This window comes from Botrytis deweyae (genome assembly GCF_014898535.1).
Source record: "Botrytis deweyae strain B1 chromosome Unknown BDEW_022, whole genome shotgun sequence".
NCBI lineage: Eukaryota > Fungi > Ascomycota > Leotiomycetes > Helotiales > Sclerotiniaceae > Botrytis > Botrytis deweyae.
The window spans coordinates 565081-578898 of record NW_024066229.1 but is presented as its reverse complement, the minus strand read 5'-3'; the positions used below and the strand labels follow the sequence as shown (position 1 = coordinate 578898).

Genomic DNA, 13818 nt, shown 5'->3' with positions numbered 1-13818 from the left:
GTGGTTGTTGTGGTGTTGGTACGAATTGATTCAAACTTCATGCTGTGTCGCCGCGTGCTTTGATGATACTATTGAGACGAGCAAAACCTCATTGTATGTCCCTTGTACACTATCCGCGTAACAAAGATTGGGATTAGAAATCCTTTCTTCATATACTAGATTGTGATGGGATTGACGCAAGAAACATAAGTAAACTGTGTTTCATATAGTTTGTTGTGAAAATAAAGGTGAAGTTGTGTTCTGAGGAATATATTCTTTTTACAAAACTTTTTCTAAGCGAAAAGAATGTTCGTTTGTATGAATACCTACTTGAGACTCTCTTCAGCAGAAAAGCCATTCTCTCATCAAACAGTTTCATTACACAACTGTGCAACATTTTCATCCTTCCAAAGCATCACGCCTTGATATCATGAAGCCAAGAAAATTCACAGTGATAGAACTGGAAACAGACTATTACGCTATCCTGGGACTTGCCACCAATGCGAGTTTTGATGAAATCAAGGCTGCTAGAAACGCGAAAGGTATGTATATGTGCGCGTGTGTATTATGAATATCATATCTGGCTATTGTACTGACGATGAGTTCAGCCATCGAAAACCACCCAGATATGTATTCCGCAGACATGTCTTCCGCAATCGACGCGCATCATAAGATGATGCTCATTAATGAAGCGTTTGAGATTTTGGGGAGTGTGGAGGACCGCCAGAAGTACGACAAATTTCGTGCCTACAATGGTGAATTCACACCAAATTCCTTCAAATCGCATGACAATAGCAAGCAACACACGTCTCAACAAAACACAACTCGCGACGAACATAAAGGAAGGACGGGAAGTTTCGGGGCCGAGTCAGGTACAAATGAGGATTGGAAACATCCCCCACCGCCACCAACAGATGGATTAGGAACAGATAGGTACGACTATTTGGGGAGACAAAATACAAACATGTCTGAAGAGGATGCGATGCAAGCTAGGGCAACTGGTTTCGCGGCATTCAAGGCAAAGGTTCTGGCGCAGAAGGCACTGGGGGAGGAAGAGAAGATATTGGATGAAGGAGGTAGATGGGCATATCATGTTGGAGAGATTTGAAGAGGCCATTGTATAACCCATAGCCTTGAAGATACCCTGAGGTTCACATTCCAATTTGCTTATTATATGAGAAGATCTTCATGATGAATATGTTATTCCTATTCACATTGTTACTATTTCGACAGGTACAACAAAAGAAGATCCTTCATAATAATGAGACTTCTTTGACACTTTCTATGGAGAGAAGAACCACGGTTGGTACTTACGAAAGATGTAGACCATATCTGGGTAGGTTTTAGAAACAATGAGGTATCTATGAAGTGAAGTATCCTTCTGTTAATTTCTCTGTCGTGTAAAAATAGGTAATATAGTATCGCACGTCTCAGAACCACGCCACGCTTCTGCGAGGATTTTCGCAATCGGTTATACTGTCAGAAAGCAGTCGTCTAGTAGTCGAGTACTCGCGAGATGAGAGTTGAAGACCCTCGACCTTGAGATTGGCCAGATATATTATGATTCCGCGATTGTGAAGTTCTTGCGTACTTGATGCCACATGCATTGGGGAATCCATTTGTGGAAAGAAAAGAGTATCTTGTTCGGAATTTTCATCTTATACTGTTGCATTTGTCAAGTGTATCTAGGCAGTGCGGTATCGACCGGAAACCTCATGTCATTTAGAGAAACCCAAAAATCTGATCATAAGTTACTTATTCTCTTATTGGAACAAATTCTAATCATCAACATCAATCCTTACTACATCAACAGATGTAAAATTTATCTTCCAGTTTCAATCTTTATCCCACTGCCGCAGTAGTAATTTCGTGGTGATCTTCTTTTTATCTATCTTCATAATTTAACTCTTAGGCTTGTTGAATCAAATACCCTCTGACCAGCTATTCACTTCTTCGCGTGCGGCATTTCTCCAGTAGTGTATCAAGCACGATGCCGTCAAAGAAAACAAAATCTGGCGTGAATGATGATCTAGAGAATGATCCGATGCTATGGCCGGCACTCAACCCAGATAGGCTAACACACTTCGAAGCATGTCTGTTGACAAGAACAAACACCATACTTTCTGTCCTGCAGAATGTATTTCAAGATAGAGGTACTATCACGGAAGTTTCAAAATGTATGCTACGTCCTCCAAACTCTTAATCGTTACGAACTGACATCGAAATAGCTACCAAGAGCACAACCGAATAACCCACAAGAAGAAGACCACCCGGAAGCGCACCAAAGATTATGAGGCGGATGAGGATGACGAAGAGGAAGAAGCCGAAGAGTTCAATGGCTCAAAGAAGACATCGAATCGTGAGGCTGTTGTAGTATCGTGTAAGTTTCCATGCTCCACGCCCACGAACTGATTGCTGACATTGAATCTATAGATAATGATATGAGCGAAGAGTTAAGAATGTGCTTGTCATCAAAGACACACGAATGGGTCCAGAAGAATAAAGGGAATCGTTTGTGTTTCAACCTGGGTACCAATGGTTCTGCCATGGTGCAAGCGAAAGCCTGGTATTCGCATCTAAAACATTGGAACCGCCAGTGATCAATTTCTTTTTACTCTGCTCAAAATGATAGGCATAGAATGCAATGGGTTGTAAAAGCTGTCTTGTTATTAAGCTAAAGCTAAGCTAGGTACTTAAATATGTCCGCTACGTCTGTTACGTAAGCTATGCCTCTAGTGCATAGCCAGCATGCTACACAAGAGCTTTATTTTTATTTTAAAAATTAACATAAAACAATTAAAATTTGATAGATTTCTAGAGATACAATATTACAAAGTTATAGTTTATTTAAATAGAATGGAAATAAATATAAGGTTTATTGAAATACTATCTTTTTACTTTTTATTTTTAATATTAATAATTGGTAATTTTTAATTTATTAAAAAAATTTAATTAATAAAAATATTTTCTATGTAATTTATGCTATAAATTTTATAGAGAATAGAAATAGAGATAAGATAGGGATTAATTAGATGTTATAATGGAGAATGGAGGGGCTAGCTTTAGGCTAAGCGACGCTAACTAGTATTTGGCTCCTGCAAGGTCCGGGAGTTTGAAGATCTTCAACCTTATTAACGGTTTCTTTACTTCGTACTACAAGTTGGTCTATTGATAAGGTATTTCTTCTTTAATTTAGCTTCGGCAATTTGGAAAAGAAAGCATAATGCGTTATGGGGAGCAACCCTCGTCCCTCCATGGAATGGCAACTACATACATACTGCATGTAGCACAAGATGTTAAACTGATGGTCAAGAGTATGATATACAGGTATCTTGAGAGTAAAGCATTGCAACGACAAATGGTATCTTATTAAAACAATAATACACGAAGAAAAGAATCTCTAAAAATTTTATACACGTTCCCAATTCTCTCACACCCTTATCCATCAACCACTTATTTCACCCCTCGCAATCCTTCCCTCTCTCCATTCCTCCTCATATGTTTTCCCTCCAAAGATTCTCCTCCTTTCCGGTTTCTCGCCCTTCTCATTCTTACGTCCACTCCTACTAGCTTCCCTTCCTCCAACCCCTCCCAATATCGCTCCCCCTAATGTTCCTAACCCAGGCATTATCAAATCTCCAATCAACCCCCCACCAAATGCACCAAAAAATGTATTTCTATCTTTATGAGTATTCTGAGCTCGAGTCTTGGATGCTCGTGAGTGTGTATGTGAATGTCTATGACGAGATCGACTCATAGATCTTGTCGATCGAGCTCGCGAATGTGAATGAGCTCGATTTCTCGATCGGGATCGCGATCTTTCTGGGGAGGAAGAATATGAGGAAGATGTTGCACGTCCGCGGTGATGATAGCCGGGGATGTGTTGAGCGAGATAATGGGGATCTGGTGGTTCGGATATAGAACGTCGGGGGCGAAGATGAGGGGGGAGGTTTCGATAAGAGTGTGGTTCGACGGCCTGGTCTTGATGTCGTCCATCTCTTTGATGAGGCTGTTGAGTCGGAGTTTGATACCCGTAAGCTGGGGGTTGAGTAGAATTGTAGTCCACAGCTTGTGGCGGAGGTGGATAATATGGTTGTTGTTGTGAATAACTTTGTGGATTGTAGACAGCAGGAGTCGGATATGCTGATCGTTCATTCATTGCGATATCAGGTTGTGCTTGTTGATGATATGCCGATGTGGGATATTCAGCAGTTGGTTTCAGTATACCTGGACCTGGTATTGCTTGTGAAGATGGATTGTAATATTCATGTGCCGCCACCGTGATAGTTGAAGTTAGATAATCTCATCTATCTAGATTCTATTCTCAGGTTGTTTTGGGAATTTCACGACTTTAATATAAATACTGTTCTTCAACTCATACACCATGGCTGCACGTAAATGTTCATCACAAGGCTCAGCGAATCAAATCGACGTCACCATACATGAAGCCAAGAAATATTATACTCTGCCTGATTAAGTTTACGTCAAAATAAGACTGGAGATAGTGAATATTTCAGAAGTGTAATGTGGTGCTGATGTCTTGGAATACGGATATCGCTTGCCGGGAAGAAGACAAGATGGAATGGAGATGCAAGGCTGGCGAGTTTACCGTGGGTTGCGGGGTAAGTAATATTGCTCGAATTTTGAAAACAATCACGGAGTGATTATAGAGCCAATGGCATACAGGTATAATGAATACTTCCTAGTAAGGTAGTGGCGGCATTCCCATTTCTGTGCATTTGCGGCAAACGATCATCCTGACCAGCCTGGTGATCAACGCTTAGAATACTTCCAGAATAATATAATCCTTGCTCCCGCAGATGCTGAGCCTTGTGTCTCCACACCAAGACACTGTTTAGAGAACTGCCATGTATTCTTGATTCTGGATGTCTTGCCGGGCACCGGTTAGATGTGTATCTTCTGTCGAATTTGGTATCTTTTGCATTCATATTGATATTAGCGCTACAATAATTCATTGTGACTTCCGCACCGACATTTCTTCAGGAAAATCTGGATCTTCGTAGACGCTAGCACTGGATACTTATATACCTTATTCTAATCTCACACACTTTTTCCATTGTCGTAGTCATCATCGATCTCCTAACATCAGCAAGTATCGTACCCCGTTCTTACTGAATGTCAACCAAACCGTCTTCTTTTGACCTCACTAGTCGAACATTTATCAGCTCGTAAACGGTTGGCTCCGTATTATTTCAATCATCCGTAGCACCTCGTACTCCATCGAACCTTTTTTCTACATCTCGCCATTTACCACCAACTGTCCTAAGCTGTTCGCAAAAGCATATTCCTTCTCTCGATCAGGTATTCGTATTGTGGATGGATCTAATGGGTCAAAGCCAAGCTATTTGAGCCCTATAATGTCGGTATCTCGACGAAGGATTACTCTTTTTCGATATCAACCCATCAGTATAAAAGCCGTATTCACTAAGATGCTCTTTTAAGCAGCATCGACCGAGATAGATCATAATCCCATCGCCCCTCTAGACGTCAGTTTTGAACGATATAGTATTGTCAATGTGTTTTGACAATGCTTGATGGAGACGGTATTCGATCCCTTGGGCCGGATTGAGTTCCGGTATGCAAGTAGAGGTGTTCTATTAATAACAATAAAGAATAGTATATTGCCGATTATCTCCTGGCCTTTTTCCTCGGCCATTCCTGTTTTGCTATTTTGATACGAGAACCAAGGTCAACAATCACATAGAGTAGGTTCGAAGTCTTAAAGTTAAAGTATGAAACATCATCTAGTGAATTGGTGATAATCGTAAATCCAATGACGGTTTAAGATGCCATTAACTTTAAATACTGTACATTGACATTGTCAATGCATGGCCTGTGTCTTGACAGCGTACGAATTCGAATTTTGTCCTTCCATGATGTTGTGCCGAAATATTATGACCAATGTGTAGATGAAAATCGTGTAGGGTGAAGCTGCACAACTAGCTCTTTTTAGTAGGAAGAGTAGCAATATATTGATATCAACTCTGTTGAACCCACTAATTTTCAATCTAATATCATAGTAGAGAACAACCGCAGTAATTGATAGAGATCAAATAACTGAAACCTTAAATCATGTACGAGAAGCTCGTTTTCAGATCAGTCTTTCCAACAGTCCCGACTGCAGTCTATTTTAAGATCTTAATTTTGAGGTTCCGAAGATACTGTTGCCGACTTCAGACATTCATTATTCTATACCAAATCAATAACAGGACTATGTGCACCTGTGAAATGATGTAAATATTTATTGGAAGAAGTTGAATATTCTAAATCTTTTAGTCTGCCCGAGGTTCAGATTAGTCTATTCGTGAAGACACCTATAATATAAATCAATTTGATGGACCATATTACAGGTCCAGAACATTGGAATAACCCTAAACATCAAATGAACTTCATCTATTTGGACGCGCTAGCTCCAGTCTTTCACAGTTTTTAGTTCAAGGATGATTGTTGCATTTCCACTTGGTCATCGGGTACGTATGATTGTACAGTTGCTTTTAAGAGCAAGACAGTGTCTTTCGAGACAACGAAGATGACGAAGTCAGTCATTTGACGATAACATATATTGGCCCTAAGCCAATTTAAAGCGAAACGGGTTTCTGATGCCCTGACAATAGGATTGCTAGAGACAATGGATGAAGTAGAATCGAGATGATTGTAAAGCTCAATAGAAATGGAAAGCTCGCATATCTCAAGGTAGAAGCAAATAACAAGTAGCAATCACTAGCATTAACATTGACCTTTCTAGCACTAGAGCACAGAAAATGAGAGGCGCTCGCTATTGAATCAAGTTCAATCAACAATACTGAAACTATTTCAGGATACAAAGTCTCTCAAGAACAACGATGCCATTTCAAGTGAAAATCATGTAGAGATTTAGAAGGCTTCTAGAAGCATTTAGGTGGAGTCGCTCTGCCGTTCCAGCGGGGTTGTAACTGTAAAAGCTTTGACCAACAAATTCGCTTAACCATGAAGCTTGCACTTGTCAATGATATATATATTAAAACACAACCCTACATCACATCAAATCAATAGGCCTGATAGTTCAGTGGTAGAATTCTTGCTTTGGGTTTCCGAATTCAAATTGTAAGAGGTCTCCGGTTCGAAACCGGATCAGGCCCATGCAAGTCTTTTTGAATTAATTATATTTATCGATATTCTCCTTTTATCGCTCCATTAATCTCTTTCTCCCTTCGGGAATTCATACCTCTCGCGAGGCATGGTTCGCGAGGCATGGTTCGATATTCTCCTTTTATCGCTCCATTAATCTCTTTCTCCCTTCGGGAATTCATACCTCTCGCGAGGCATGGTTCGAGGTCTCCGGTTCGATCCCGGATTAGGCCCATCTCAATATTCTTTTGCTTTTGAAGATGCTCTGTCGAGTGGGAAGTAAATCTGCGCAAATATTTTGACCCTCTAAATGGTCCCGTAGAGCATTATTACGGAGTAGATCTTTTTTGCATATTCTGCAGAGTAGATGGAGTGGACGGATAACAAATACATAGACAAATTCATGGTGACATTTTGATACCAGCCTACGCCTATTGGGAATGCAAACACTACTGCAACGGAATGTAGGATGGATTAGTAGAAACGTAATTTTAATCATACGGAGTAGTCGCTATTGTTCACTGATTTGTCGTGAAGTGTGAATCGTCTGAGTTGTTCTTTTTAGCTATTTGACAAGATAGTCATTGTATTGTAGACGTGTCTTAGGACATAGGCGTGTAACTTACACCCTCTTGATATGGGAGATGGTCTTGCCTACACAAGATCTATATGAGAAGATTACATCCAACTATTAAAGGACCAACGCATGGCGATTCAAGGAGAAAACTTCGAAGATTTCGCTCTCTTTACACGGCATTAGTATAGTACCGGCTAAGCCACGCACCTGTATCAAATGAAGCAAACTACTTCTTAGATTCGGGCATGTTGCCAGAGTGGTTAATGGGTAAGACTTGAATGAATAATTCGGTTATCTTATGGTTTCGGCCTCGTAGGTTCAAATCCTGCACATGTCGTTTTGTCAGTTTATTCTCTATTTTGTCGTCGTTTCCTGGGAACAGAATCTTTTTAAAATTCGCTGTGGTTGTCTGTTTATTTTCCTTTGTGCAAAAGAAGGGCGAACAAAGTTCTACATACTCATTTTTAATGTGGAGATTTTATGGGTGATGAAAATTATTTTGTCTTTACTTTTTTTGATGAGTAGAATATTAAAACTACCCCTCTAAGATTTCAATTCACCACAAGTCCTTCAAGTACTTTAGAATCAAAATGATCCTCATGCAACGGGAAAAAAGAAATTGACTGCTACGAGAGCCAAACACTTTTCCAGAAAACTATTTGCCGGTTCACATATATCCGGACTCGACCGAATGTAATCCCTAATGAGCAAAAATTTTGATGATCGCTTCAAGTATTGAACTCTCTCCTACAAAGATTGGCGTGTTCACAGATAGCAACACAACAACACCAGACTTTATTTACATAAAATAAACCCTAGGAGTCAACGTGAGCGTCAAAAAACGACAAAATTGATCACTGGCGGTTTCGAACCGCCGACCTTGGCGTGCCAAACCTGGCTGATGAATCAGATGAGATATTAGCACCACGCTCTAACCAACTGAGCTAAGCGACCTAGTTATTCGATGGAGAGACGCTGCTTGTGTGTGTATATATTGAAATCATCAACTTGGATGTGTAGTGAATGCAGTGGGGTTCTGTTCTGTACGAAAATTTGTTCGGATGGATGGTGGGTATGAGGGGCGATATCGGGGACGGGCGGATGGAATGCATTAGTCGGGCATGATCTGGCTTGGCACGGGAATGCACGGAATGGATATGCGAGTAATCTGTTGTTGTTCTGATATGACGGCTTGCAGATATATCAAGTGAATCTGGGCGGGGGGGCAGGGAAGGGCCGGGCTGGAGGCTCTATCAAGGTCTCGCTCGCGAGGAGGTAGGATCTATACACCATACTCGAGTCGAGTATATGAGCTCGTTAAATGTTTACGGGATTACCAACTTCTCAAATATGAGGTTTTTGGATTTTTAGCCACTTTCCTGAATATGAATGAATATGCAGTAGAAGTCGCCCGACATGTCAACTTATATAACCTTAAGTGGAATGTTCGAGGAAGTGAAGAAGTCATTTTTGAATTAGTTTGATGATTGAAATTTAATATCCCACTAACTAAAGCTATCAGCTCCATTATATCCTGTCGCCGTCACCATAAATAACTCAAATATCATCATACTTCGTTATACCCTCCACCAATCCCTTAATCAATAACGCCAACCTCTTACTCTGCCATCTACACAAAGCCAAATTTCCACCCATAAACCAAAATCCTTCATGACCAGTCTTCCTCCAGATAGTTCTAACTTCTCCTTCTTCGTCAAATCCCCAAACATCCTTAACTCTATCCGCCACTTCATCTCCAAAGATTTTCCTGCATTGTGTTCTCATATTCAGGTATCCTGTTGCGAATACAATTTCGTCTGCTTCGATTAATGACCCATCTGCAAACTCCATACCATTTTCTCTGATTCCCGTGATTTCTTGACCTTGCTTGACTTTAATTTTCCCATCGATGATAAGTTGAGAACATCCAACATCCATATAATAGCCACCACCGCGTTGAAGATATTTGATCCAAAGACCTGCTCCATCTGGTCCTTTGTCAAGTTTGAATCCAGCCTTTTCGAGACCTTGAAGTAATTTCTCATCAATCTTGGCCACTTGCTTGGTACCTTCAACATTCAACTTCTTGAGTACCGGATTCGGCATGCTGTGAAAGACCATATCGGCATCAAAAGTCGAAATGCCATTTTCTCCGTAAAGACTTGATTGAGCATCCGCACTTGTTTCCGTGCCAATGACATATGTAGTTGATCTTTGAACAATGGTTACTTCATAGCCATGTTCATATAAATCCTGAGCAATGTCATGACCAGAATTACAACAACCAACCACAATTGCTTTTTTATTTTGACCACGAGATTCAGTTGCTCCAGGGAATTTGGATGAATGAACGACTCGACCTTTGAAGGTGTCGATTCCCTTGATATGAGAAGGAAAGTTTGGCTCTCCACTTGCACCGGTTGCTTGTATGATGTGCTACAGAGAATTAGTAATTATTCACTGAGATCATTGCAAAATAACATACTTTTGGATGAACAATCCTCATTTCCTTCTGTCCATTTCTGGTCCTTTCTAGAGTGACTATCCATTGCTTGGTTTGATCACTCCATGAAGTGGTGGTAATGGTAGTTTGAGTCCAAGCATTAAGTTCTAATAAACTCACATACGCTTCAAACCAATCCCCTAATTTATCCTTGGGAGTAAATACTGGCCAATTCTCAGGGAAGGGTAGATATGGGAGATGATCAAACCAAACAGGATCATGAAGAACCAGTTGATGATATCTTGTTCTCCAATTATCACCGATTCGTTCTTCTCGATCAACGATGAGTGATGTAACACCAAGCATTTTTAGTCTTGCTGCTACTGTCAAGCCACCTTGTCCAGCACCTGAAGAATGTTAATATTGCACTTGATTTTCTCAATCATCTACAATGGAAGTACTTACCAAGAATCAATACCGTCGGCTCAATTCCATTACCAAAATCTTTCTCAAGATTTCTTCTATCCAGCCAATTTTCTTTCTCCGTCTTCTCTCCATGTTTCACACCATAAGGCCTCTTCTTTCCTACACTCTCCTCGTAGCCATTCAAGTTTTCCAGGAAAGTATAGAGCGTAAATACTTTCCACGTTCCATCGTCATTTACTAATCTAGCAATTCCAGCCCCCTTACCAACATCCGTCTCGACCTTTATGAAAGCCTGAATGACATTCGTCTTTCTATCAACGTCAAGCGGCGTTAATTTTGGTGATCGAAATTCTGAGCTTGAATCAAGTGCGATGGATTTTAAGCGTGAGCCGTTTGTTTTACTGAACAATTCAAGAATTTTGGAAGGGCCATGGAGAGTGTGAAAGTCCCATGAAAGACACAGTTGATCGCGCCAATATGATTCTTCCAGGAAGAGCGTAGAAAGTGATGAAACGTCAGCAGAGTTGATTGTTTGATTAAAGCGATCAACGAAATCTGAAGCAATCTTTGTAGCGTCGATGGACTTCTCAGCTGTAGATTTAGGGAGGTTGGCGAGTCGTAATTGGAATGAGCCAGGTTCGACTCGTTGGGACGACGGTATAGGATTTTCAACTTCAATGCTTCCCATGTTGACGTGTTACAGTAGTATGAGTATGGATTAGTGGAGGACGTGAAATAGTATGTATATTTGTGAATTACCAGGTGATGGATGGATATTTATATGTTTAACAACGCATTTGTGACTATCAAAGAATACTCCTCTTTTCGGTAGACCTTCCTACGCATATTGTCTTGTAATCTGTAAAACATAGAACTGTCGTGCGTGATTTCGGTCTACGGGTACAAAATTCTCTTGTACTCGTATGACGTCGTCGTGCTTGTGAGTTTAGCCTCCTCGAGAAGCCAATAGTTGAAACATTGAAGGAGTCTCGGGGTCTGGGGAAAAATTACCCCGCACAACATGACATCGGCAAACCTTCCATTTCTACGATAACCTTAACCGGTTAGAGACATTCTAAAGCTATCCTTTCGACCACACAGGAACCCTCCGGTACCTGAGCTACCTGAGCTAATAAGTGTTACTGAACAAGTATAAATGATATTCACTTCGAGAATGGTATTACTATTACTATCATGCGATACTCTCACATTAAGCATTTTCCTGCGTGTAAGTATATCATTGGTAGATCGTATGGATTGAGCCACTTGAAAGTGTTTCAGCTCAGATCACAGTTTGGGTAGTTGGAAGGACAATCCCGCCGACCCGAGCATGTTCACTAGATGCATCCCGCCCCTCCGCTTTTAGTAACTTCGAATGCAGGATCGAGACGAGATAACTTCTGCCCTAGATTGTGTTTTGGCTGTTACCAACCAACCCGAGTCTTGTGGATGTTCTTCATCTAGCCCACAATTTCTGATAAGCATCCATATCGAAGCGATGACTCCCTAATGTTTGTAACGATCAGGCTATCTTCGGCCTTAGCTGTTTCGAGGACTTGAACGCTTCCTTTGCATTTGAATTTGAGTTTGAAATACAGCAAAACCTCTCCATAAGGATACTGGTTTTTGTAGACTTTTTTAAGGATATATAGAGGTATCCTTATATAAAGATATCTGTTGGTTTGAGAGAGATACGGAAGACGTGGTTCCCACTATGAGTAGGCCCCTAAAATGTCTATTTGTATTCAATCTAAGGAGCTAGCTAATGAGGGAAATAGTAGGCCTTATATAGGCACTACTGAAAGAGCTAGTCTCCTTCGCTTTCGCCTAAATACCTTTAATACAGTTGCCATTGTATTGAAGTCATTTCCTTAAAGTGAATTCCCTTGAGTGAATTCCCTTGTCCATACAATATCTGACTAATCCCGATTTGATAGTAACTGATTTTCGATTAGTTTTGATCAAACTATTTTTGTAATATTTTTTAGATTTTCAATTGAATCTTTTGAAAACCCTAATATATTTATTATATAATAACTAATCCTAATGATTTTATTGATCCAATAAAAATATATATATAATCCTAGAATTGAGAAATATAAGGATACTCTAATAAAAGGGTTTTAAGAATGTAAGTCTTTTTTAACCCTAAAAATTGTTAGGATTAAAAAAAATTAAGGATAATAAAGGTTATTCTTATAGGGGGGATCTTTATGGAGAGGTTTTACTGTATGAGTAGAAACAACTATGACTTACCCTTTCATATTTGTCAGAAGTGGGATGAACGAGGCATCCATCTGTATGTATGAATCTGATAATCGCAGATGAGTCATACGTTTCTCATAATATAATCATGTTAGACAACTGTTCTTGATCTCCTATATATCTATATCACATTAATAAATCTACAAGCTAGTTTAACTCTCAAACACCCTCACCAGACCACTCTATCCATTTTACATTAGCGAGATAGCGTCAAGTCCTAGCTGTTATAATGGCAACACCCCCTTCAAAACCCATGGCTAAATCACGCATTCGTGAAGCAGAACCCAAAGATATCGATGCCATCCGAATCGGTATGATTGCGTCCCTAACCTCTGATCCAACATGGCGATATCGATACATCAATCGTGATAAATATCCCGAAGATCTGTTCAAGTATTCTCGTCTCTACATTGAGCTTATGGTTTCTGGAAAGTATCCAGACTACCTAACTATGATTGTGGAAGTTGAAGAAGATTCGGTTTGGAAAGTCGCTGCTTTTTCTATATGGGATGCTTCGTATGCGAATAGGCGGATATGTAAAGCAAAAGGAGAAACATACAATCCTCCAACGCGTACGGTTCTCCCCTCAATAAGTTCAGACCCTTAAAAAACTAACTTCAACAAGCGGGAGAAGCAATGAAAGCAGCTGGCGCGGACACTCGAAGAGACACAGATCCCACTTATGACGCAGCTTTTATAAAAGCTATTGGTGAAGCCCGAAAGGAATTTACTGAGATGTTTAATGGTGATGAATTCTATCTCAATTTGATAGGCACTCATCCAGACTTTCGACGTCGAGGTTATGCTACTCAACTCTTGAAATGGGGCATTGAGAGATCGATACGTGATAATGCACCTCTCGTTTTGTCGGCGAGTGCAATGGGGGAGCCAGTATATCTTGCTACTGGATTTGAGGAGTTGGGGAGGGTTCCTATAGTTGCTGAGGGTGATTATGAGAAGCAGGAGTTCGTAAAAATGGTTTATAGGCCTAGAAAATGAA

At 40.3% G+C, this 13818-nt stretch overlaps 5 protein-coding genes across 5 annotated transcripts; 3 read left to right on the top strand and 2 right to left on the bottom strand.

Annotated features, from left to right (window-relative positions):
* The first annotated feature begins 199 nt into the window (after positions 1-199).
* EAE98_008536 (uncharacterized protein) lies at positions 200-1124 on the top strand. The gene is made up of 2 exons (XM_038956159.1): positions 200-521; positions 588-1124. Exons 1-2 carry the CDS (start codon positions 410-412, stop codon positions 1085-1087), a joined length of 612 nt encoding a protein of 203 aa, XP_038807618.1. The 5' UTR covers positions 200-409; the 3' UTR covers positions 1088-1124.
* Positions 1125-1969: 845 nt separating this feature from the next.
* On the top strand, positions 1970-2579 carry EAE98_008535 (uncharacterized protein; the record flags this gene model as incomplete). The annotated part of the gene is made up of 3 exons (XM_038956158.1): positions 1970-2132; positions 2216-2359; positions 2413-2579. 3 exons carry the CDS (start codon positions 1970-1972, stop codon positions 2577-2579), a joined length of 474 nt encoding a protein of 157 aa, XP_038807617.1.
* An 845-nt stretch (positions 2580-3424) lies between these two features.
* EAE98_008534 (uncharacterized protein) lies at positions 3425-4138 on the bottom strand (the record flags this gene model as incomplete). The annotated part of the gene is made up of 1 exon (XM_038956157.1): positions 3425-4138. One exon carries the CDS (start codon positions 4136-4138, stop codon positions 3425-3427), a length of 714 nt encoding a protein of 237 aa, XP_038807616.1.
* Positions 4139-9241: 5103 nt separating this feature from the next.
* On the bottom strand, positions 9242-11241 carry EAE98_008533 (uncharacterized protein; the record flags this gene model as incomplete). Its single annotated transcript, XM_038956156.1, has 3 exons — positions 9242-10120; positions 10170-10534; positions 10593-11241. 3 exons carry the CDS (start codon positions 11239-11241, stop codon positions 9242-9244), a joined length of 1893 nt encoding a protein of 630 aa, XP_038807615.1.
* A 1806-nt stretch (positions 11242-13047) lies between these two features.
* EAE98_008532 (uncharacterized protein) lies at positions 13048-13817 on the top strand (the record flags this gene model as incomplete). The annotated part of the gene is made up of 2 exons (XM_038956155.1): positions 13048-13390; positions 13444-13817. 2 exons carry the CDS (start codon positions 13048-13050, stop codon positions 13815-13817), a joined length of 717 nt encoding a protein of 238 aa, XP_038807614.1.
* Position 13818: the final 1 nt, after the last annotated feature.

Excerpts from the sequence above, each read along its gene's own strand:
- EAE98_008536 (XM_038956159.1), top strand. The coding sequence starts at position 410 with ATGAAGCCAAGAAAATTCACAGTGATAGAACTGGAAACAGACTATTAC. Across the intron at positions 522-587 it reads GGCTGCTAGAAACGCGAAAG|CCATCGAAAACCACCCAGAT; the intron begins GTATGTATATGT and ends CGATGAGTTCAG.